The following is a 22,788-nucleotide window of genomic DNA, read 5'->3' as shown; positions in this document are numbered from 1 at the left end:
AGAGTGTCCGAATACATCCAAGACAAATCTGTAGGATATGAACACAGCAGCATTCCATGGTTCCTCGAGAAGGGGAGGGATTTAGTAGAAAAGGTGAGGAAGATGATGAACACAAACCAAATCTTCAGTAGGTTAATGATGTTTTGTCTATGTAAATTAAGGGGTCACTGATAAGCCTTACTTTGAAAGTTCAGCAGGTAGAACTTCATGATCCCGTAAAAATTTTAACGGCTGCCGTTGGACCACAGGCTGAGGAAACTGAATGAAGACGACATTTCCTTTCGGAAGAGAAGATATTTAACCTTGTCAGGCCGGTATTTGAACCCAAGTCTGGTATCTCATGGTTGCATAAAAAATAGAGATATTGACATCTCTCAGTTGCCAGACCGTAGGACAAAAAGCAGACGAACAAATAAGATCGAAACTTTTTTTTAAGCTTACGAGAGCCTAAAGCCAAGTAACTTAGTAACAAGACCCACAGTAAATGTCTCTCAAGAGATTTTTAACTGGGCGTTTGACGATGATGTGAGCTTGGGCAACTCCACATTTTGGCTCCAACCATTAACAGTTAAGTTAATAGCGAAACCTTGAACCTGTTGCAACTCTAGTTAATGAAGTCCTTTGTCACATATGAGAAGTTAACTAACTACCGTCACTAACTAACAAGCACAACCATCGACTTTCTTAACTCTTTTGATTCCCACAAAACTCTTTTTAAACCATTAAAATAGGAAGCATGGAAGACAAAGAATAAAGGAACCCAAATAAATGGAGCAAATATATATGAATTGTGCTTTGCATGCAAGTTGCTTAATAAACCCGAACGCTTCATTTCAATTATTCTGCTGACCCCCGAACAGAACGGAGACGTGGCTGGCATGTCAGCAGCGAAGAATGTGTTAGCTATATATTAAAGTAAGATTTGAGGTTGTTCATGTGGGTTTGCTTCATTACCGCTTTCTGAATAAGGGCGTCCCACCAACAGAAAGGGTAGAAGGGGAAATTATCAAGGACTAGGGTTTGGAGAAAAGGGGGGGGGGGGGGGGGGGGTTGTGAAGTGGAAACTCCCCAGGCCTGCACGAGATGGATCTTGCTAAATCTTCAGGCGAGCCGCGAGATTGTTTCTTTTTCTTTCTTTTTCTCTTTTTCTTTTTCTTGACATAATTAGAATTAAGAGCATGAACTGGGTGGGTTGGACTATGGAGACTCGGTCCTCCATATGTACTCCGTAGTAATATAGGAAACCAAAGCCAGGATTGTAAACAACAACAATAACTACTACTACGCCGCACTACAAAGCCCGTGGGATGGTGGGAAGGATCCACCTTGGGAAGGGGGACTGGGGCTGCAACTAGCGGACGGAACCTTTGAATGCTTTGCATGTGGACAACATGTATCAGTACCTCTGCTGTAGTGAGTGGAGTAACCTAATGAGTGGTACATGTACCGACCTTGATATATATAAAATTGGAAACTACATCTCAGGCGGGGGGCGGAGCATGTTGTGGTCCTGCAGATGGATCACTTGTTGCCCGAAACATGATTCAGCCCCTTGAAATCCTGGGTCGAACCCAACCGTTGGGCTTGCGGGTAATGGCTGGGCCAGGCTCTGCAGGTTCTGATTGGCTGGAGCAGGCGGCGTCACGGGAAAAGTTTGATCTTGGTGCGGCTGGAGTGGCTGACATAATTAACGGTCCCCCTTTCCAAGGTTTGGACCACGGTGTCCTTTTTAAAATGCCCCGAGTCTCCCACCTCAGATCTTCGTCCCCAGACAAACAACCAAAGCCAGCTTTTCCCTTGCAGAAAAGAACAACCTGTCCTCTTGATCAGAGTATTGTTCCGTAGACCCTTTTTTTTTGGGTCATGATTGGCTGTCCTGTTCAACTGTGATCATGCCACCGTGGCCCCTAACATCCACTCTTCTTCGCCACAGCTCCCGCGACTCTTCAACCATCAACCTGGCTCCTGTCTCTATCCTCCGCTAATTGAGTACACGACTCTATTGTTGCCGTGATAAAACATCGAGACGATAGTATAGTTAGCCCGAAGAGTTTCCCAAGAGATTTCTGAGATCATGACCTCTACTCCATTCTCCTCCCTGGGCTCTATGTCTCCCACACCTGCACCGGAGCCACCCCAGTTGACCATCTCCCCGGCCGAGACCACTCTCATTTTCGACACATCAGCTACCGACAAGGTCAAGACAGAGACGCCAAAGCCTGAAGAGAAGAAACCGGTAAAGAAGAGAAAATCGTGGGGCCAGGAATTACCCACCCCAAAGACGAATCTCCCACCAAGGTACATACATATTGGCTTTAGAAAAAAAATTCGTACATTGTATTTTTCTTCTTCTTTCGGATTCCATTTTCTAACATGGACGGGTAGAAAACGAGCAAAGACGGAAGATGAAAAGGAACAGCGTCGCATCGAACGTGTTCTCAGGAACCGCGCAGCGGCCCAGACCTCTCGTGAACGAAAGCGACTAGAGGTCGAGAAACTGGAGGGCGAAAAGTTGCAGATGGAGCAACAAAACGAGCTCCTCCTGCGTCGACTCGCCCAGATGGAAGCCGAAAACAACCGCCTCAGCCAACAAGTCGCCCAGCTCTCCGCTGAAATCCGGACTTCGAGAGGCTCCAGCCCGCAGTCCGTCTCTGGAACAGATTCACCCACTCTTGTCCCCATCCTCTTCAAGAAGGAACGTGACGAAATGTCCCTCGACAAGATCCCATTCCCCACTCCATCCCTCTCTGCCTACTCTCCCAGCCTGAAGGACTTGGACCTCACAGATTCCTCCGACCTGACACAACATCCTGCAGCGATGTTGTGCGACCTGCAGTGTCAGTTGGAGGGATCCTTGAAGGATCCCCAAGCCTCTCTCAACCCCTCTTTGACTCGCGATCAGGCCTTTCAAGTCGCCCTGCTGTCAATCATCCAGCACCTCTTTCTGACGATGACTTTCACCGCCTATTCTACGGTAATCCGTCCGATGACGTCGATCTTTCGCTCCTTGAAACAAGGCTCTCCTTTGACGTTCTCTCCGGCGGAGATTCAGCAACACTTGCCTTTGATTCTCTGGTTGATTTCGACGCCGACCCTGTCGACCTTGACAGCCTCGATGACCACTCTTCCTCCGCGACGTCCGGTTTTTCGGATCCAACTTCTCACCCGGCTTCTTGCGTGCAGCCCAGCTTTGGCGCGTCCACTTCGAGATGCGACGAGCAAGGCATTGCAGCTAGTGGCTAGGGGTGAGTCGTTGGCTTCCAGTGAGCCGGAGTCGGTTGGGGCGGTGTTGCCGGGCTACAGCGGTTGTCAGGATTGGAAGATGCTATTAACCATGATCTGGGCAATTGATTGTATTGACAGATCCAACGAGGAGGCGTTGAGGGAAGACCTATTGATGTCTATCGTCCACGTCATTGCTATCGTAGCACAGAACACTCGAGAGCAAGACTCGGTTGTCTCGTAGTGCGTCATGCTTGGATCTAGCAATCTTTCGCTCTAGCAAATCGCTCAACGTCAAGGAGTTGGACAGGGAGGCAAGGCAGGAGGTGATGGAGTTTTCTGGTTCTTCATTTTTTTTTGTCTCTTCGTTGTATATTTGTTCATTTTAAGGTACTATTTTTTTAAAAAATCCTATCTTGTTATATGGCTTGTGCTTTTCACATTTTGTAATGTAGCCCCAGGAGCCCTACCTTAGGTTGCCGGGCTATCTAATTCTTAAAACGGATCAAAAAATGTTTTGGCTTAATTTTAGTACTGCCTTAAGATTTTCCCGGATCTATCATAATTTATGCAAAGACGGAGCCTATTTGATGACAAGTAAAGCATTTCATAGTCGATGAAAACGCTGGGGCATCCACCATCAGAGAATGTTCACCTTGCTGAGAATAAATCATAAAAATATCCATGGATGTTATTTAGTGGAGAAACGCGTGGTATTATGTATGAGCAGAATAACAGAGGAGAAGGGCCCCCCTGTGTTAAAACCAGACCCGCAAATCGCCTGAAACGAAGTACTCCCCATGCGCGCGCCTCCAAATAACCACCATCAAAGTTAGCCATTCATAAACCACGGGAAACATGTTGCGTAGTTGTACCGATTATGACCCCGGCCCAAGTCAAGTCGATAAGAGTGATTTCCTATGCAACCTTGTTCCCTCTCAGAAATCTTCGTCAAGCTCTGGTTGGGCTGATTACCCGGCAGAACAGTCATTGTCATCATCGCCCAACAGCATATCATCGATAACGTTCGGCCCAGGCCTTTGGTGTTACGGATCCCACGCCGATGGCGATTAACGGGAGAGCCCGCATGGAAGGTGGAAGGCCGCTTTTGGATATTCCATCGTTGGTCAAGTTTTGAGGCTTCGGCTTTGTGGAGGCGTGATGACTCGAAGACAATGCTCAAATGAGCTTATGAGGAGTAATTATCCCTTTTTTGTGTAGTTTATTATTTCTATTTCGTAGGAGATACTTATTAAGATACATATTTCTACATTGATTTACCAAAGCCAAGTTATTATTGCCTATATTCAGAGAAAAAATTCGGTATAAAAAATGATGTAATAAAAATAGTGGAATACATACTAACTGTTTTACATGGTGAATATATTAATTGGTATATTGTTTTCCCCTGTGGTGTGTATTAATATTGCTTTGGCTTATCAGATGGCCTATTTATTTTCATTCCTTTTCTTCTCTCCTCCTTTCCTTTCTTTTCTTTTTCTTTTTCTTTTTCTGTTTGAAATTCAAGACTGTAAACTGGATGTTGTCTTCAGTTGTTCGTCCGAAGACTAGATTAACTTCGCAATCTAGTCCGAATACGGAGTAGTTTGTATGCTGAACCTCTAAAATAGAATGACAAATATGTTATCTAAGCCTCCCTCTCAGCCCGTCAGCGAACAAACGTCAGCGAACAAACGTCAGTGGTTGGTTGGTTGCCTACGCCGAACTCTCATATCTTCAACATCCTCGAATATCTCTCTCCGCTTCTTGTTATCTACATTATTCATACAAAAAGAGCAGGACACACACCGCCAATATGCCTGCGGTAGATCCCCTAATGAAGGCCCTGATGGAGGTCAAGGTACGATGCCATCTCCCGTTTCCACCCCCACCAACCCCACATTCCTCAAGTCCCCAGTTGATCGGTCCGATTATTCCCAAACACACCATATACCGTTCCTCTCCCGTCCCATATTTTCCTTCACCCTCCTCAGAGTTTCATTCTAACTTGCAACCTCCAAACCTTGCAAAGTAACCCAATACTAACCTCATGTGCGGGGTCACCAGATGCTCGCCTCCCGTTCCCGCAAAGAAGCCGAAAAAGCCAACAAAACCCGTCTGTCAGAAGAAGCCAAAGCGTCCCGCGCGATGAAAAATCGTGAATTCCAAATCGCGCAAATCCACTCCCAGTCCGCCGTGCGCGAGCACCATCGCTACGTCTCCCTGCGCTCCGAAGCTGCCGAAGCCGAGGTGCTCGTCAACGACCTGAAAGCAGCATACAGCACGCGGGAACGTGCTCGTTCACTCGCATATGCTTCCAAAGCTCTCGAGGGCGCGTCACGCACTATAAATCTGGAACGGGTGTTGGCCACAGCGAATTCGTTTTTGGAGAGGAGTCAAGATTTCAAGATTGCCAGTAGTGCCATTAGGGATGTGTCGCAGGGGGTGCAAGAGCAGAGTTTGGGCGGTGAGGGTAAGGAGGAGGTTGATAGGCTGATGCAGAAGTTGGCAGATGAAGCCGGTGTGGATATGCGGGAGCATTTGGAGGCGAATGCAGCCCCGGAGGGCGAGGTGGGGGTCCGGGAAGGGGCGGGGAAGCAAAAGGAAGAGGATGGGCTGGATGCGCGGTTAAGGGCGCTGAGGGCGTGAATGAAATTTTGCATTTTAAAATTCCCGTGCTTCTCTGTTGGAGGTATTCTTGGACTCACACATTTCAACCTCCATATCCACACTGTCACATACACGATACGTGATCCTCCTGGTTCGAGTGTCGCGAAACTCCATCCCTTGAACCCCTCCTGCTATCTTTCTCGCAGCTCTCCGCCATGTTACACTCCTTCATATACCCCATCATCACCGTCATATTTAGACCACCGATTCCGGACCTCTACTTACGATATACGTTAACGAACCTGTTTACATCTTTGTTCCTTTCTCTATTATTTCCCGATGTCTCCAATCTCTGTTTCTTAAGCTGACTATTTGGAGTTATGATGTGTTGAATCTGGGAAATATGAAACAATTTATACGATCTGTTAATACGAACTAGAAGTCTGTTAAAAATATGGTATGGGAGAATGGAGCATTGTAATTTCATTATCTTTTGAAAGTGAAGTCATAAACAGAAACCGGCAGTTGGTAGGGTTAGTGCCTCATCTACATAATGCCATGACGGAGGTAAGGGTGTGCTAGAAATGTAGCTTTTGTCAAAAGGAAATTCATCCGCATAACTCTCTGGTAGAGATGCAGGAACATGAATCGCTGAAAATCTGACATTAAAAAAAAAATATGAATAATGCGTTATATATTTCCATCTCACATTTCCACATCCATAGTATCATCGCCTCCATTCCCCAGTGTCTCACCACCCTCACCCTTAAGTAACACAATCCCCCTCCCCCTCCCAGCCAACAACTCCCTCCGCACCTCCGGACCAATGTCCTTATGACCCCTCACCAGCAGCAGATCCAGCAACGCCTCGCGCTGGTCTTCCGTGATGTCATTCCGATATCGCTGCGCAAAGACTAGTAGCGACTGATGCCACAGGACAGGCAATTTATAATTCTTTGCCGCAGAAGCATCCGTCGTAGCCGTATCGGCGCCCGTACCGCTGCCATCCTGTGGGAGAGGATCTGTAGCGCGGAAACGGAGGAAATGAAACACGAGAGCATCGATGACTTTATATGGAAGTGCGTATTTCTTCTCGAGAAAGACGCGGATGAACACGTTTAGGGCACCTGTGCCTTCGGAGGAGAGGGCGGATGCGGTCTTCTCCGCAGCCATGTCGCAGAGGCGCAGGAGGGCGGCAGCGGAGTGCAAAACTGGTATCGAGACGCGGGTGATGACGCTGGAAATTATGTGGGCTTCGCGCAGTGTGCAGGTTCCCGATTGGACGAGGGGGAAGAGGAAGCCCTTGAAGAAACAGGAGGGTTTGTAAAGGGCCTTTTTCAGGGCGTTGTAGATGTGCACGTGTAGTTTTTTGGTTTCGTGGATGTCGTCGCGGACGCGGTCGAGGAGGACGGTGTTTATGTATTCTTGGGCGACGGCAGGTTTCGAGGAGATGAAGATGCGGGTGCCGGCGTAAATGGCGTTTGGGGTCCAGTTTCCTGGTTGGGTGATTTCGAGGAGCGTTTGCCATTGTGGTAGGGTTGGGAGGATCTTGAATGGTTTGGGAAGGGGCCCAGATTTGTAGCGGGAGAGGAGGAAGCCGACCCTAAGCCATTCGTTAAGAATTATTTCAGTATTTTTTTTTTTTGGAGGGGGATGCTTTGTACATACCTTTTGATAGACCTCTACGGCTTTTGCAGGGAGCTCAACAGCGTTTTCCATTTCACCGCCTCCAATAATTTGAGGCTGGTCCCCCTGTCGAGCCTCATACGCTGCTATTTTCTCGAGAATCATATCTGCCAGGTTTGTGCCTTGTCCTTGCTCTTGATCATCCGGATTGCGGGGGTTGAATATCGGATCCTCTTCACCGCGGGGGACGAATTTATGGAACATGTCAAGGTCATTGGGATCAACTTCCTGAATATAGGCAAAAGACGAACCAAAATAAGAAAATTAATTATAAACGGAGTTTAACTCGGGGATATGGAATATCTCTCATGTTCGGATGCATACCGCTTCTTCAACTTCTTCTTCGACGTCAGCCCACTCGTCTTCCCCATATTGATCCCCATCATCTTCTCTCTCGTCTTCCTCTGGGCCAAATCGGGACCCAAAATCAAAAGCTGTGTTTGTCTTCAACTCGGAAGCAGCTATAGTAGCACGGGATTCTGCAGCATCTTCCTCCGCAAGATCCTGGCTAATTTGCAGGATCTTCTTGGTTGTCTTTGAGCCGAGATAATCGTCTCCATCTTTTTCGTCTGATCGGGATTTTCGCTTGCCTGACTTTGTGCGCAAGTGGCCGGTTGAAAGGATGTCATCAGCGAGGGGCATATGTTTGCGTTCTGTCGCGGAGGCCCGCAAGGGGCCGTTAGCCTTTGGCATATTTCCGTTACGCGGTTTCTCGTTCAATCCTTAATCTTTCGATGTCCCTATAATCTTTGGTTTTATTTTGGTGTTTGTTTGTCCAAAGGGTTCGTAGGCCGGTTTAACTGTAACAGAATGGTGCCCCGAATTCAGCCAGAAAGAAATACCGGGGCATAAAAAGAAAGACACATACAGATAAAGCGTATGTTGTCAAGACAAATTGTCTCATCAGTTCTGCTAAAGTTTATGTAGATTTTTTGCCGAAATTGTGGGACATATATATCACGTGACAGAAGTTAAAGTGTGGTCCGAGCGCACAGCCAAGCGCCGAGTTTAGGAAATACGTACTATTGGTTATTAGCCGCGAAGCCGGCGCTTAAAGATTATTCAATCCTTCTTTTCAGTTGATCTGCCTCAGTCAAGTCAACTAGTTGATTGAAAACAGGTTTGAAAACACTAGTCTGCTAAATATTCAAGCTGACCTTTCCTTGCCGCCAACTTCAAAAGCTTTCCTAGTTTCCTGGCAGGATATCCTAGACAAGTCAAATGTCAAGTCCCCACCAGTAGAAATATAACTTTGACATGACGACAGAATGTTTGAAATGCACCGGGCGGTTTCTGCTACGTAAACCTTTTTTTTTTCTCCCTTGGGCCAGAGCCGAAAGTACACCCTCCAGGGTTGCCATTTTGCGTGTTGATTTCACTGCACTCAAGCAGTGGTAGGGCGAGTCAATCATTGTTTGTCTTGGCTTCACTAAGACCAAGAATACTCCATGTCCCCAGTCTGCCATCTTGGTGAAAGGGAGATTTCTGATCGATTTAGATTTTTCTTCTTTGTTAGCGCTATCTCATTAGGTGTTTATTTGTGGGAAGCCAGAATCCGTTTCCTCGAGTTAGTCTACAGAAGCAAAGTGGAAATGTTCTGAAAAATTTCTGGGTGATTATTCTAGTTAGTTACATTTAGTACGCTTTATTTCTTCAAGCATACCATGGCATACCATTTTTGAACTTGACATGTCTAATGATGATACATAAGTTCATTGTTAGGTTGCAGCCAGCTTCAGCCCTACTGGGGCAGCAGCTCTAAGGGTTCCTATTTGAGACTAGCGCATTCAGCGGTCTCCTCGTTCAATTTCCGGACGTCGGACGCTGCTCTTCATCGTCTCCTCCCATTGTATGATGCGTATGTACAAGTTCTACTTCACACAGTCACACCTAAACAACAGATTTACATGGTCATTCCCCTGCCACCAGTAGCAGTGCCTCTTCCTATCCTCACACACCAGCGGTCAGAGGAGATTAAGGGCAGTTTGAGCAGGCAAGACTGTTTGGAGCCTCGTTCGCTGTGCTGGTGAGCAGAAGTACCGGCATTCGTGCTGCGTGAAAAAGCCTACATGTGAGATCCCCAGTCTGGTTCAAGTTGATTTGGGTTGTTCCAAACTTGGTCTACACATTCACTCCTTTTGGTCAATATCTAACTGCTGCAGTGTGACAGTTAGCCAGCATCGCAGCAACTCGGCTTGAACCTGCGCCGAGCCTTCACGGTCGTGCAGCTCCTGCGACATAGAATCCCATACATGTCTGACAACTGAATCTGTCACTGCCTTCCGTAGACCTTGTGTGTGCGGGAATTGAGGTGCTCTGGATCCACCGTCAATCGACTGCGGCCCCACTTCGCCTCGACCCACGTCTGATCCTGCCAGTATACCAACTTGAATTGGGCATAGGGTATTGCGTTGCGGCTGGATCTGAAATTCTAGTTCTGTAATTAGGAAGGCTAGGACTCATCATTAGGCGGATTGGGCTGGAACGCCCACCCCTGTACAATATATTTGCCCATGAAGCAACTGATGCTGCTATTTACGGTGCCTCTCTTGTAGTTTGCTCTCCTGGGCCTCTCTAGCTCTGCAGACACCGTAGATTGAAAAGCCACTGACGGGAGTAACGTCTCTTCCTCAGGTTGGTATATATTTTTTTTGTTTGTTTTTATTTATTTTTATTTATATTTTTTTTGTTGTTGGCAGATTTCATGTCTTGTTCTTGGTTGAGATGCGATTTGCTGATAGACAATTCCATTTTTACAGACGAAAAATTTGCCCCAAAAATATACCCCGTTTGCAAAATAGCGCTCTATAACACTATCTCGCCATGTCTTCTTCGTTGCCCCAGACTTCCAATGACTCCCCGACTACTGCATCTCCCATCACAAATCCTTCCTCCACCCTCAACAACCCCGTTGATTCAAACCAAGCGGCTCATCCTCTCAAGGTCTCATTTACAAATATGACCAATGATCCGCCTGCGCAGAATGGCCGCTCAAAAAGAAACAAACGTGACAGTCGCAAAAAGCGCGAGGCCAAAGGCAACACCGAAGCGACAGCAGATGTACCTGCACCGGTTCCTCGTGAAAAGAAGCCCACCTCCTCGTCCTCCAACTCTGCAATTCCGTCTTCTGAGCTCAAAATGATCATGCCCATTTATCTGGCGGATCCGCGGCCAACGGACGTTCTACACCCACGACCCCGCCAGATGAATTTTGCCTGTGAAAAGCACTCGTCTATTCTTAACCAGTCATGGAAGTTCTATGAAATTGCTGATAAGTACGATTCATTGCGCCCGCCGTCCAGCGGTCCCCTGAAATTCCATGAACCGCTCTAAAACTGACATGGATTCATTTTATTATTTTTTTTCCAGGCTCAGCAACAGGAACGGTTTCCGCTACACCTACGCCGCAATGGACCCATCTTTCCCACACATAAAGTACCGCCAAACCGACGTTCCCCCTTACCATTCGCGTTTCAGCTTCGAAGATTCGCCGGTCGCTATATCATTCACCAAAGATGGCCTTGCTGTAACTACAAACGAACCCTGGCACTCTGCGCGTGCCAATGTCTGTGCCCGCGAGGGCTCCTATTACTACGAAGCTCGTGTAATTAGCGGAATTGTAAAGGGAGCAGAGCAGCAACCCAGCGGCTCGCCGCGGGGTAATATCCGGCTTGGTTTTGCGCGTCGTGAGGCAGATCTCGACGTCAATGTTGGAGTCGACTGTTATGGCTATGGCATCCGTGATGTCAATGGAGAAGTAGTTAACCGCATGCGATGTGAATATTTCTTTCCAAAGGATGAAGCAATAAATGAGGGGGACGTCATTGGCATGCTCATCACTCTTCCACCGCTATGGCTGCATAGAAAGATCGTGGAAGGTTCCTACGACCCGGCCGTTGATGGTGACGGCACTGCACACACGGCTAACAGCGCAAACCCCAAGATTCTCCCCCCAGCCCAAAACCTAATCCGCGACCGCATCCCATTCCACCTCAAATCTGACTTTCTCTATCAACAATCTCACATCTTCCCATCCAAGCATCTGCGCGACTACGCCTTCAACCTTAAAGAGACGCCAACCTACGGCGCTCCCTCCCCAACAAACGCCGAAGACCCTTCTCTCCGCACACTACCAGGCTCATACATCACAATTTACAAAAACGGCGTGAAAATGGGAACACCCTTTAAGGATCTGTTTGCTTTCTTACCACCTGCATCGAGAGCTACGCAGGCTAGCAATAACATGGGCGTGGGCGAGAGGGAGAATGCAGACGATGGAATGATTGGATATTTCCCTGTTGCTAGCTGCCATGGGGGCGGGTCTGTGGAGGTGAGGTTTGAAGGGCCGTGGTGGGTGGGGCCACCCAAGTCAACTGAAGAGGAAGACGGGAGACAGGGTGTGGTGATTAAGGGGTTTGGAGAGAGGTACGATGAACAGATCGTTGAGGATGTGGTGGCTGATATTGTGGATGAGGTTGAGGCGTCGTTTAGGGGATGGGGCGGTGGTTCGCCCACTGCTACGGCTGCGGCGGCGGCGGCTGCTGTGAATGTGGGAATTGGTGCAGGTGGGGGTGCTGCTGGTGTTGCGGGGGTTCTCATGGATGATGGAACGAGTGTGGGTGTCAGTATTGGTACTCCGCAGAACGGGCCTGTGGCTGGTGAAACTGCGGCTTCGGAAGATGTGGAAATGGGGTTGTAAGCTGGAGTGATTGGCTTAAGCAAAGCGAGTCATATATACCTGTATTTATAAGCTTAGTTGTCTTGTATCTGTGGCTGAGTTAAAGGATGATGAGGGATGGTGAGGAAAGAGGGAAAATTTACGGAATGTTGAAGTTGATGGCGGCGGAGAAGGGGTCGTCGATATAACGAAGACCAGTCTGTGCGTTGAGTTCGTGAGTGTAATGTTTCGCGAATCATATCTTTGGAATGAAGAAACGTCCACCCTTTTATCGTTCTCATGCCGTAACGTGACGCTAGAAATTTCTAAACATTTACTCAAGCATCTATCCAGGTCTCTCTTTATACACGATCTTCAACCATCCATTTATATCATACACAGTCTGCCATTCGCTGCCTTGCACTGCTAAAAGCGTGTACACGCTTAGATCTTCTTTGGGTTCATCCGTTCTAATATCTCCCCAATATTTAACACAAATTCATCGTCCCCAAACTGCCCGATCACCTGAATACCCGCAGACCTGATCTCATCTCCAACTTCTCCTGACACCCCGTCATAGAAATTATTGAAGCGATGAATCTGAACTGGTACACTCAGTGCCGGCAGCCCCGCCAAACTCGCCGGGACAGTGAAGACATCCTTCATATAAATCTCTACCGGCGTCGCACGCTTCAACAACTTAATGGTCGGCGGCAAGGTCGGCGCGGTGGGTACGACGAGGACATCAACGGCATATTTTCTGCGAGCGGTGGTCTTCAATGCCCCCGCATCCACAGCGGGCAGTAGCGGATTCCTAAACGCAAATACGTTCTCAAAGTCAGTTTGAACAAGTCTCCGAACCCTCTGCGCCCGTAGGAAATAATTATTAATCGCATCCGCGCTGAGCGAGAATGCCCCGAGCAAAATGCGCCGTTTAACCTCGCTGCCAAACCCGTTTCCGCGGGTGTTGGCGTACAGATACCCGCCCGGTCCGGCATTATCAGGCGCATTCGTGTCGCGGGTCCCGTATCGCACCCCGTCGTACCGGGCTAGGTTTGAGGATGCTTCAGCGGGGGCTAGGATGTAGTAGGCGGCCAGCGCTTGTTTGGTGGTTGGAAGGGAAACGGGGTGGATTGCGTAGCCTTGGTTTTTGAGGTAGGCTATGGATTGCTGCCAGACTGTGCGGACGACTGGAGAGAGTTCGTGTATATTATATTCGGTTGGGATACCGATGCGAATGGAACGGTAGGAACGGAGGCTTGAAGCTTTGTGGATGGCGGAGGTGAGGCGGGCGCGGGTGCTTGGTTGAAGGTTGGTGGGGTCATGAAAATCTGGGTGATTTATTATTTCTGGAGACAGACGTTAGGATTTATCGACCTGTTGGGCTAGCCGTTGCAAACATACTAAAAACATTGCGGATAGTGGAAATTTTTGACCCGAGGACACCCACGGTGTCTAGAGAATTTGCATAGGCCACCACCCCCCATCTTGAAACGAGGCCGTATGATGGCTTGAAGCCGATTGTTCCTGTGTATGCTGCGGGAAGGCGTACGGAGCCGCCCGTGTCCGTTCCCAGGGCGCTACGAACTGGAGTAGTTAGCTGTTGATTGTATAGGAGAGTGGGCAATGTGTTACATACGCATAACATTGTCCAGTTGCAACTGCGATGGCACTTCCTCCGGAACTCCCGCCAGGAGAGATTGGCTCTTTTCCAGCGGCCACCACGTTGCCCACCGGTCCGAAATGCGAATGCATTGAATGTGACCTTCTCTGCAGTTAGTGGATATAATAATCCCAATCTCGCAACGGATATCTCCCTCTAGCTCACCCCATGCCAAATTCATCTAGGTTTGTTTTCCCGGCGACTATTGCGCCAGCCCTCTCAAGGGATTCTACTACGGTCGCATTGAAAGGACTGGTATATGTTTCAAGGATCCTCGAGGCACATGTGGTTGGCATATCGCGGGTGCAGATATTATCTTTAACTGCAACGAGTTTGCCATCTAACGGCGATTTCACAGTCCCTATGAAAATATCAATACTAATATCGCATGACACATTGAGGAGCCATATACCTCTCTCTCTCCGAGTCTCCGCAACTGACACCCGGTCTCGCCATGTTCCTGCGTTGCGCAGCCGAGTGATGAATGCATTGAGGTTGGCATATGTCTTCTGGTTAGCAAGACATCTTTCAGCTTCACGCAGAAGGGACATTTATTATGTCTCCGCGGCGAAGAACCGGGGAATTTATTTTGTGGATGCTGTATCAATTCGTCCTGTCAATAAATAAATTCTCCCTAACATGTCCCGGTTGAAGCTCAATCATCGAAGCTGGAGAGAAGTTGGAGAAATGATAGTTATTCCTAGCACAGTCAGATCACATGATGTTCTCGAACCCTAACAGCGTTCCCTCATCCTTTTCCCCCTGAGATCGACGTTTATTGCTGCTTGGACAAGAGCAGGGTGAAATACTTGTTGCGAAACGGAAATATATATTGTTTTGTTTCCTCCATCTGTGGGGATATCAGGCCTTTTTGAGTACAAATTATTCTCATTGACAGTTTAGTTAAACAACAATGAAATACGAGCCATAGATGCACCCACATTTTACTTCACGGGGACAAATACGACACGATCTCATCGCAATACCACCTGAGCATTATTTTTGACATCTCTCCGTTTGATTGCGACAAATATTCTTCCATTGCCATGCTTTTGATCTTTTCCTATGCCCTGCCGGTTATATGAAATATGAAATCTGAGGTAATATTTTCTCCGTGAGCCCAGGCCTCAAGGTGTTCGATGAACTTGATTTGTCCCCAATGGATCCCCTCAGCATTGTAAAATTGATTTTTCTCTCAGAGGAAATTATTAGCATATGTTGCACCTACGGCTATGCTTGTGCTGAGGGCATGCGCAAACTGGTTGAAGAAACTACTGCCGTGAGCGGCTTATTCGTGGCCATTCAGGGACTGCTCAACGCGGACAGATTTTCGACTTCTCAGAAGGAAGGATTGCACAATGTGCTCGCAGAATGTCAAGGGACGCTAAGTAAACTGAAGGATGTCCTTCAGTCGTTACGGACAGGGCCAAAGAAAAAGAAAATGGAAGCCATGAAACGCCTGCTCTGGCTGCTGAAACAGGCGGAAACTACAGAGAACCTGGCGACTTTAAGCCAGCACAGGAGCTCCCTCAATTTACTACTGGCTCTGGAAGCAACATTGGAAGCCCAGAGAACGCATATTGTCCTTTAAGAGCTTCAACAGGCGCTTGAGGAAGGCCGTCAGCAGCGGGAATGCCGTGGAGTCACAGAAGTTCGGAAGAAGACGTACCTATGGCTTTGTAATGTTAACTTCGAGGGCCATAAAATGATCGTACATCTTTTGAGAACTCTTTGTGGACGGGGACCTGAACAGTGCAGTGGTGGCTTGCTGTAAAATACCGCCTCCTGCGGATCCATGGAACTCCCGGGTCCTGCAAGTCGGTACTGTTGAGCGATATATTAAACCAATGCCTCCTCCCTAAAGTTTCAGAGAAGAACGTGGTGGATTACTACTATTGTGACTTCCGAAACCATGACAGCTGTTGTCCGGAATCCGTGGTGGGAGCCATTATTCTTCAACTTTGCCACACCCTGCATTGCCTTCTAGTGGGCGTAGAAGACGCATTCTCACGACATATTGGGAAAGACGGCAAGGCTGATCCTGCAAGCTTGGAAGAACTGGAAATCGTGCCTGGCGAGGTACTACCTCTCGTACCACCAAACATCACCATTGTTGTGGATTGATCAAACGAATACTACACGAAAGAGAAACTCTTGTTACGATGCTAAAAGATTTATCCACAAATCCCACGACACCTATCAAGGTTCTCGTATCTGGTCGCCGAGAGATTGACATTATTCGACTTCTGAAGGATCAACCAAAAATATCAACCCAAGGCAAAGACGCTGATGAGAATATCCACTACTACATTCGTGCTTCTGTGGAGGGAAGGCCAAGACTACGGAAGCTCAAGGTGGTCATGCAAGAACATATGGTAGAAACCCTTACGCAGGGTGCAGGAGGAATGTTCGTTAATGCCAAAAGTGGAAAAATAATTGTAGCAGCACAAATATGCCGCCTATTTATCTAACAAGCAATGTCGCTCCCAGGTTCCGTTGGGTGAAATGTCAGCTCGACGGGCTCAACCGCCTCAGTCGTGTAGAGAAGGCGTATAACCTATACCCATGCACCCCCACGCTTCCTCCTTCGCGATCACACCGGTCGTCAAACACCTGCTAGCAGAGCAGCAGCGATGTCAACGCCCCCGGGGGGGGGGGGGGGGGGGGGGCGTGTGGGTGGGACATCATTGCATGCAGCCTGCTGGCGTATGCAGGTTGAGTTGATACAATTGCTGCTATGATCCGGGGCTGAATTAGATGTTCTGGATAAGAATGGTGGGATGCCAATGGATTTGACTTGAGTTGCGGTTGCGGTGGGGCATGAGGAAGTTTCCAGGGTATTTCCAGAGCAGAGGGTCATAGAGCTGAGGTTTCATGGTGACATGATGAAGGTCATGACAATGGGAAAATGTCAAGGTGTAAGATAAAGTGGAGGCCGAGGGTTATTCAATGAGCGGGCTGAGGATCTCTTCGTTTCTTTTCTTTTCTGATGTCATAAGTCGGCTACCAGCTTTGGAAATCCTTCAATGGGGCTTATTGATATTGCTGAGGGCCGCTCGATCCATTTCTACCTCTACTTTAGCACGTAAACCTGGGAATCATATAAAAGAAAAGTATATTTGCATATGCAATTTATGTGTATTTTATGTGTAGTTGTTACTTAGTCCGAAGTCGAGTATGTAAAATTTTTACTCTCTGAGGTCAGGTTGGTTTAGAGTGTGCTTGACAAGATGCAAGGTCATCTGAGCTTTAGAGCAGTCGTCCAGCTTGTATGCACTCAAGGGGAAGAAGAAGAAGAAGAAGAAGAAGTATTGGGACCAGTTAGTATTTTTGCTAATGCATCCAGGTGTTATTTGTCACCCACTATGGATGAGGAATTCTCGCAGTATGGGATGCAATAGCTGATTTCCGCCAGCAGATTCAGAGTTGATCAAACACTTCTGAGGTTCGAGAATGGATCATGTGCAAGACTGGAAAACAAAATTCAAGATCGAATTTTTTATATAATGAGAATTGGAAATCTTGCTCTATATACCATGGTCTTGATAGGGTATTCAATTCAAACTCCCACCGCTTCATGAGAACTAAGCATCCAATTAGAAATCCAGTGGCTCAAGGCTCAAGCACGCCCTTTTTCATGGTATCTTTCGGCTTTTCGATCTGTACAATAGATACAGTCCTCCTTGTCTGCTCAAAGTGCACACTACCGTATCTGAGAAGTTCCGCAAACGTTCCCGGTTTACAATCGGAGCCACGGTTGTCATCCCAAAGATATCCAAGCGCAGGTGTTGATGACAAGTTTTTCGCATGAGAAACCTTCTGCATGCTTCCACTCGTGAGCACATGCCACACAAGTTGGTATGCAGTCTTATACCCTGGAGATTCGGGATCTGCATTTAACGGTGTCGAAAGGGCATCGAAAGCCGATTGCCCCAGAAACCCAACCACAGTCTCAACGGGGAAGTCTTCCGGGAGGCAGTCGAACCAGAGAATATTATCCACCGCGTAATCAGCGCAGCTAAACCCATCCCCTGCATCCTCAAGCATGCACAGACGCATCCACGAAATAACTTGAGCAATGTATTCGAACACCGTAAGTGGCTCTACTTTGAATTCAAATTTGTATCCGTGGCGCTGTGACTCGGAGAAGTCCATATCGAGACCGAATGCAACGAGCGGATCGCTGCATATGCCGGAGTGGTTCGATCGGCCCTCCCACAGGTGAATAAATAGATCGTGCCATCTTTTTATAAATGGATCGCCCTTGCGGCTAGCCACAAAGTGGTTTGCTATTACTACACCGTACATCCACGGGACGGCAATTTGTCTGGGTGAGCTCTCGTCTTCCAGAATAGACCAGCAGAGGTGATCCAGAGAGCGAACGAGCAAGATACCAACGTCCATGTATGCCCCTCCATAAAGGTACAAACATGCTCCGCGCATGAAGTCCGCACTATGTTGGCCAATGTAAGGCCCATCCATCGTCCCCTTAACGAATGTCTCTGGAAGCATCTTTGCGGGAAGAAACTTCAACGCGTAATTAGGTGAATCGGGGACAGAGTCAAGCACTCGAATTGTCCATGAGGGGCCACAGAGGCGAGCCCAGTTGACGACATTACGGGTGCACCACCCGGGCATGGATTTGACACTGGAGTGCCAGAAAGCCCATATATTTTTTTCTGATGTCACTGGAGTATAGGTATCGATGGAAGAGATGATTTCCTCGTCTGAACGGGGATCAAGGGATTCAACGTAATTTAGATCTGCTTGGAATTCAGGAGGGATCGCGAACTGAGGGTTAACCATGTTTTGTAGGTTTTGTCTGTATCACCGGCGTTTTCCAGGAATTTAGAACTGCTTTCTCTTTTCGTTGCCTTTCCAATATAGGAATTTTCAATCACTGGCCACGTATTTATATTTGCGAGGGAGGCTTTCCCCATCGAAGTACATGCAATTTTCAGCAATTGTTGATGGGACTGAACCCATACCGTTCTCGCCATCCTGTAGCTGAAACAAGAGAGTGATCCTACGGAAATAGCCGTAAACATATTTTCGAGGGCAGTGCACCAAGCTGATGATCCTGAATCATACTTGCCATTTCCCTAAAATACTCGGGGATTTTATCTTCGTTGATTAGTGCTTATTCACGGAGGAAGATTAGTTAGTTGTCCCACTACGGCTGAAGCACATCCATGAGATAGGAGGGAAATATTCAGACTTTGGGTGCAGCGCTGAGACAGTTGGCTAACTATTAGGTGGAATATCAAGTCTGAACATCATGGTCAGTGTGCTGCCCATCAACAGCAAACTCGTCAATCGAATGTTAAATTATTCAATATATCAAAGATCTCTAGCTGTTGTATAGTTCAGGTGGTTCGAACTCAATTATTGAGTTAACTGCTTCATTTAGTTTGTTACCCCCCTGTTCGACGCAGCTAGGGGGTGACTAAGCAGGGAGGAACTAACTATAAGAGGTTAGTAGGGCACGGGATCTCCGTCTTCCAGTCTAATATCATTTGAGGAGCAATCGCTGAATTCTTTACACCTGATATTCCGAAACAATATTAACGCCAAAAACCGAATACATACAAATATAAATAAATAAATTTAAAAGTAAAAAACGAAACGAAAAGAAAAGAAAAGAAAAGAAAAGAAAAGAAAAGAAAAGAAAATAATGAAAGAATATCAATGGCCTGAACATGCCCGGATTTGTTTTACCCTCCTTTCTGTGACTGGGATCCCATCATCGCTGGTCATCAGTCGCCGGGTTTTGCCCCGGGTGGCTTGAGTCTGATCAGCTTCCCACTGTGCAAGATACAGACGGACTAATTGTTCATCCAAGGGCGGACAGAGCAGCCCATTTGGGTAGTCCTGCAGAGCACGATCAGTGTTTTCGGTCAAGTAGATCGGCATGTTTTCATACATCTCCCAACGAGTCAGCCCTTTATAGTACTTTTGCTCCAACATTGGCTGGAGTGGTTTCAGACGGCTGGTGGGCTTGGATGCAAGCTTCTTTACCCATTCCGAGTAAGGCAATGCTTCCATTTTTTGATTGGCACACTGTGCAATGAGCTCGAAGGTGTCGTTTACAGAGACGTATTTCGAAGAATGCGGGACGATGTGGTATGCTCTGCCAAGGTTCCCGTTGGATGACGAGATGTGTAAAATAGCAGAGCATACGTAATCCACGGGAACCACATCCTTTCGCTGACCGGGAAGCAATGGGTAAGATTCGACGTCAAAGCAGGTGTTGATCAGACGGCAGAGGAAATCATCGGGGTTGCCTACACCGCTCACGGTGTGACCAGTGACCGATCCCGGTCGATAAATAGCCACAGGAAATCCTCGTTTGATGAGATCCTGGAGCATGTACTCGATCACCCATTGGCTCTGGGCATATCCGTGATCGTAGAGCAATGCGTCCAGGTGTGGTAGCATAGGGCCGTCTTCAGAAACATGTGAGACGCCGTTTATCATACCTGTTGGGCCGAAACAGGAAATGCTCGACACATAGTGAAGAGTCTTGGGCCTTCCAACACTCACCAGACGCAGTATATTGACGGTTCCTATGACATTGGCTGCTCGGTGAACAGAATAAGGTTGAACATAGTTCACCCGCGCCCCAAGGTGGAACACAACGCTCGCCCATTCCGCAATTTCCCCAAACCGTTCCTCGCTAAACCCTAAATTGTCGTCCTCGAGATTCCCGGGAAGAATAAGCAATTTTGCTTTCAGAGAATCATTCCAAAGCTTGTATTTTTCGAGGATATGACGAAGACGCGCGAAACCCAAGTCAACATTGGGAGCACGCACCAGGCATCCAACCTGATGGACATCTGGCATTTCAAGCAACTGTACAAGCAAGAAAGCCCCGACAAAACCAGTAGCACCTGTCAAAAACACACGTCCTTCCGTATCGCAACGCCAGTTTCGAGGTGATTTGTTTGGGATCCTGATGGTTTCCCCCAGCTTAGCATCCGCTAGCCAGAGTTGCCTCTCGTCCTTTTCAGTGAAAGTCCCTCTCCTGAAACTATCGATTACTGCGGCTAGCCCGATCAACGTGGAGTTGTCGTACAGGGTTAAAGTGGAGATATCGATTTCGAACTCCTGGCGAATTTTGTGAATTAAAACCGCGGCTTGCAAAGACGTGCCGCCCAAGAGGAAAAAGTCATCGTGCTCCTCAAAATTTGTTATTCCCAGGCCTAAAGTATGACACCAGAGTTGCTGCAAGCGGCCAACTGTTGTCATCGACTTCTCGTGTTTTAAATGAAGCCCAGATTTGGCTCTCTCAAGGTACGAGCTGACCAGTTTTTTTCGATCGACTTTGTCATGAGAGTTCAGGGGAAGGCTGTCGATCAATTCAATACGCGGTATCATGTAATCTGGCAACATAACCTTTAGCCTATCAGTGACCCCGACGAGAGTATCTGTCGAATGCAGATTTGGAACAGCGTATGCTACCAGCGCTCCTCCCGTTCCATGGCCGGATGTATCAACTTTGAATGCTGCCGCATCGGTGAAGCGACCGGTTTTGAGCAATGCGGTTTCGACAGCTTCCAGTTCAATGCGGAATCCGCGAATTTTAACTTGATTGTCTCGTCGGCCAACAAAGAATATCTTCCCAGATTCCTCACGCTTGACAAAGTCTCCAGTGCGATAGACCCGGTTCGCCACGCCTGAGGTCAGCAACTCGCCAATTTCGAGAAACGACTCCGAGTTTTTCTGAGGATTGTTCACATAGCCACGGCTAACGCCAGGTCCGCCAATGTATAATTCTCCGACTTCACCATTTTTCACCGGGTTCAGCGATTCATCGAGGATGAATGCTGATGTGGCGCCAATTGGTTTCCCAATGCTTATTGATTCCGCATTGAGGTCATCAAGGGTTACGCTGTGAGCAAGAGCGAATGCACAACATTCAGTAGGGCCATATGCATTTATTAACTGGCCCGGTGGTCCCTTTTCGAGTATAGTTTTGACTGCAGAGGGCTGTGCAACCTCACCTCCGATCATACATGTTTTAAGACTGGAAAATGCTGATGGATAGACAACAGCTGCGAGATTTAGAACAGCGGATGTTGTCGCCACAACTGTAACATGAAATTTCTTCACCGTGTCGGCCAATGCAACGGGGTCGAGGAGGATGTTCTTGGAAACAAGAACAACGCGAGCACCTCGGAGCAGAGGGGCCCAGATATCAACAAGAGAGACGTCGAAACTTGTGTTGTTGACATGTGCCACAGCATCTTCCATATCAAGAGGTGCAAATGGAAAATGATATACAACTTCTAGAACTGATCGAGCAAGGATTTGGACTGCTTTGGGCTCACTAGTGGTTCCAGAAGTATGTATCAGATGGGTCCGGTGCTCCAAGGTTGTTGAAACAGGGAGATTATGGGATTCTCCAGACTGTACTCCACCCAAATCTTCATTTTCACCAGCGACAAATTGGCGGAAAGCAGAGAGGCGGTTTTCGTTTGAGGAATCAACAATAAGAAATCGCGCGTTCAACTTCTTCAGTCTGGACTCCAGCTGTTCATTGCTAAGATTTGGGTCAAGGGGAACGCAACTGCCACCAGCGTATATCACCGCGATCTGAGTGACGACGTCGTAGACACTTGGGTTGACAAGAATACCGATTGGCTCTTCCAGAGCAATTTCATTTCTGCGGAGTTCAGATGCTAGGTGGATGCTCCTCAAACGAATTTGTTCATAAGTCGTAATGCAATCACCGTCTACAACTGCTGGTGCGTCAGGGGTAAGGCGTGCTTGGCCATCAAAAAGCCGACCTAAACCATCATCGCGTTGAACAAGATGGTTGTACTCGGTACTCATTATTATATGCGTTGAGAGATAACTAGGGCTGGGGATAATGATATCGCAATATGTTTGAAGAATCTCGTCATCCAGATCTACTGCTTTTGCCTACGAACAACCTTATATTTACGGA

General features: G+C 47.6%; 8 protein-coding genes across 8 annotated transcripts; 4 read left to right on the top strand and 4 right to left on the bottom strand.

Moving 5' to 3' along the window:
* Positions 1–2,074: 2,074 nt before the first annotated feature.
* Positions 2,075–3,466, top strand: PADG_00241 (transcriptional activator hacA; the record flags this gene model as incomplete). The annotated part of the gene is made up of 2 exons (XM_010757964.1): positions 2,075–2,298; positions 2,386–3,466. The coding sequence occupies 2 exons, from the start codon at positions 2,075–2,077 to the stop codon at positions 3,464–3,466; spliced, it is 1,305 nt and encodes a 434-aa protein (XP_010756266.1).
* Positions 3,467–5,038: 1,572 nt separating this feature from the next.
* Positions 5,039–5,871, top strand: PADG_00240 (uncharacterized protein; the record flags this gene model as incomplete). The annotated part of the gene is made up of 2 exons (XM_010757963.1): positions 5,039–5,083; positions 5,290–5,871. The coding sequence occupies 2 exons, from the start codon at positions 5,039–5,041 to the stop codon at positions 5,869–5,871; spliced, it is 627 nt and encodes a 208-aa protein (XP_010756265.1).
* Positions 5,872–6,537: 666 nt separating this feature from the next.
* PADG_00239 (snoRNA-binding rRNA-processing protein ENP1) lies at positions 6,538–8,211 on the bottom strand (the record flags this gene model as incomplete). Its single annotated transcript, XM_010757449.1, has 2 exons — positions 6,538–7,746; positions 7,843–8,211. 2 exons carry the CDS (start codon positions 8,209–8,211, stop codon positions 6,538–6,540), a joined length of 1,578 nt encoding a protein of 525 aa, XP_010755751.1.
* Positions 8,212–10,341: 2,130 nt separating this feature from the next.
* Positions 10,342–12,217, top strand: PADG_00237 (uncharacterized protein; the record flags this gene model as incomplete). Its single annotated transcript, XM_010757962.1, has 2 exons — positions 10,342–10,793; positions 10,888–12,217. The coding sequence occupies 2 exons, from the start codon at positions 10,342–10,344 to the stop codon at positions 12,215–12,217; spliced, it is 1,782 nt and encodes a 593-aa protein (XP_010756264.1).
* Positions 12,218–12,619: 402 nt separating this feature from the next.
* On the bottom strand, positions 12,620–14,389 carry PADG_00236 (aspartyl/glutamyl-tRNA(Asn/Gln) amidotransferase, A subunit; the record flags this gene model as incomplete). Its single annotated transcript, XM_010757448.1, has 5 exons — positions 12,620–13,524; positions 13,580–13,755; positions 13,815–13,940; positions 14,004–14,199; positions 14,251–14,389. The coding sequence occupies 5 exons, from the start codon at positions 14,387–14,389 to the stop codon at positions 12,620–12,622; spliced, it is 1,542 nt and encodes a 513-aa protein (XP_010755750.1).
* Positions 14,390–14,997: 608 nt separating this feature from the next.
* On the top strand, positions 14,998–16,458 carry PADG_00235 (uncharacterized protein; the record flags this gene model as incomplete). Its single annotated transcript, XM_010757447.1, has 4 exons — positions 14,998–15,420; positions 15,597–15,917; positions 16,043–16,245; positions 16,329–16,458. The coding sequence occupies 4 exons, from the start codon at positions 14,998–15,000 to the stop codon at positions 16,456–16,458; spliced, it is 1,077 nt and encodes a 358-aa protein (XP_010755749.1).
* A 992-nt stretch (positions 16,459–17,450) lies between these two features.
* PADG_00234 (uncharacterized protein) lies at positions 17,451–18,644 on the bottom strand (the record flags this gene model as incomplete). Its single annotated transcript, XM_010757446.1, has 1 exon — positions 17,451–18,644. The coding sequence occupies one exon, from the start codon at positions 18,642–18,644 to the stop codon at positions 17,451–17,453; it is 1,194 nt and encodes a 397-aa protein (XP_010755748.1).
* Positions 18,645–19,523: 879 nt separating this feature from the next.
* On the bottom strand, positions 19,524–22,673 carry PADG_00233 (uncharacterized protein; the record flags this gene model as incomplete). The annotated part of the gene is made up of 1 exon (XM_010757445.1): positions 19,524–22,673. The coding sequence occupies one exon, from the start codon at positions 22,671–22,673 to the stop codon at positions 19,524–19,526; it is 3,150 nt and encodes a 1,049-aa protein (XP_010755747.1).
* Between the last annotated feature and the right edge of the window lie 115 nt (positions 22,674–22,788).

Source organism: Paracoccidioides brasiliensis (genome assembly GCF_000150735.1).
Source record: "Paracoccidioides brasiliensis Pb18 unplaced genomic scaffold supercont2.1, whole genome shotgun sequence".
Lineage (NCBI taxonomy): Eukaryota > Fungi > Ascomycota > Eurotiomycetes > Onygenales > Ajellomycetaceae > Paracoccidioides > Paracoccidioides brasiliensis.
The sequence above is the reverse complement of the archived record's forward strand: the minus strand, read 5'-3'. Positions and strand labels throughout refer to the sequence as shown.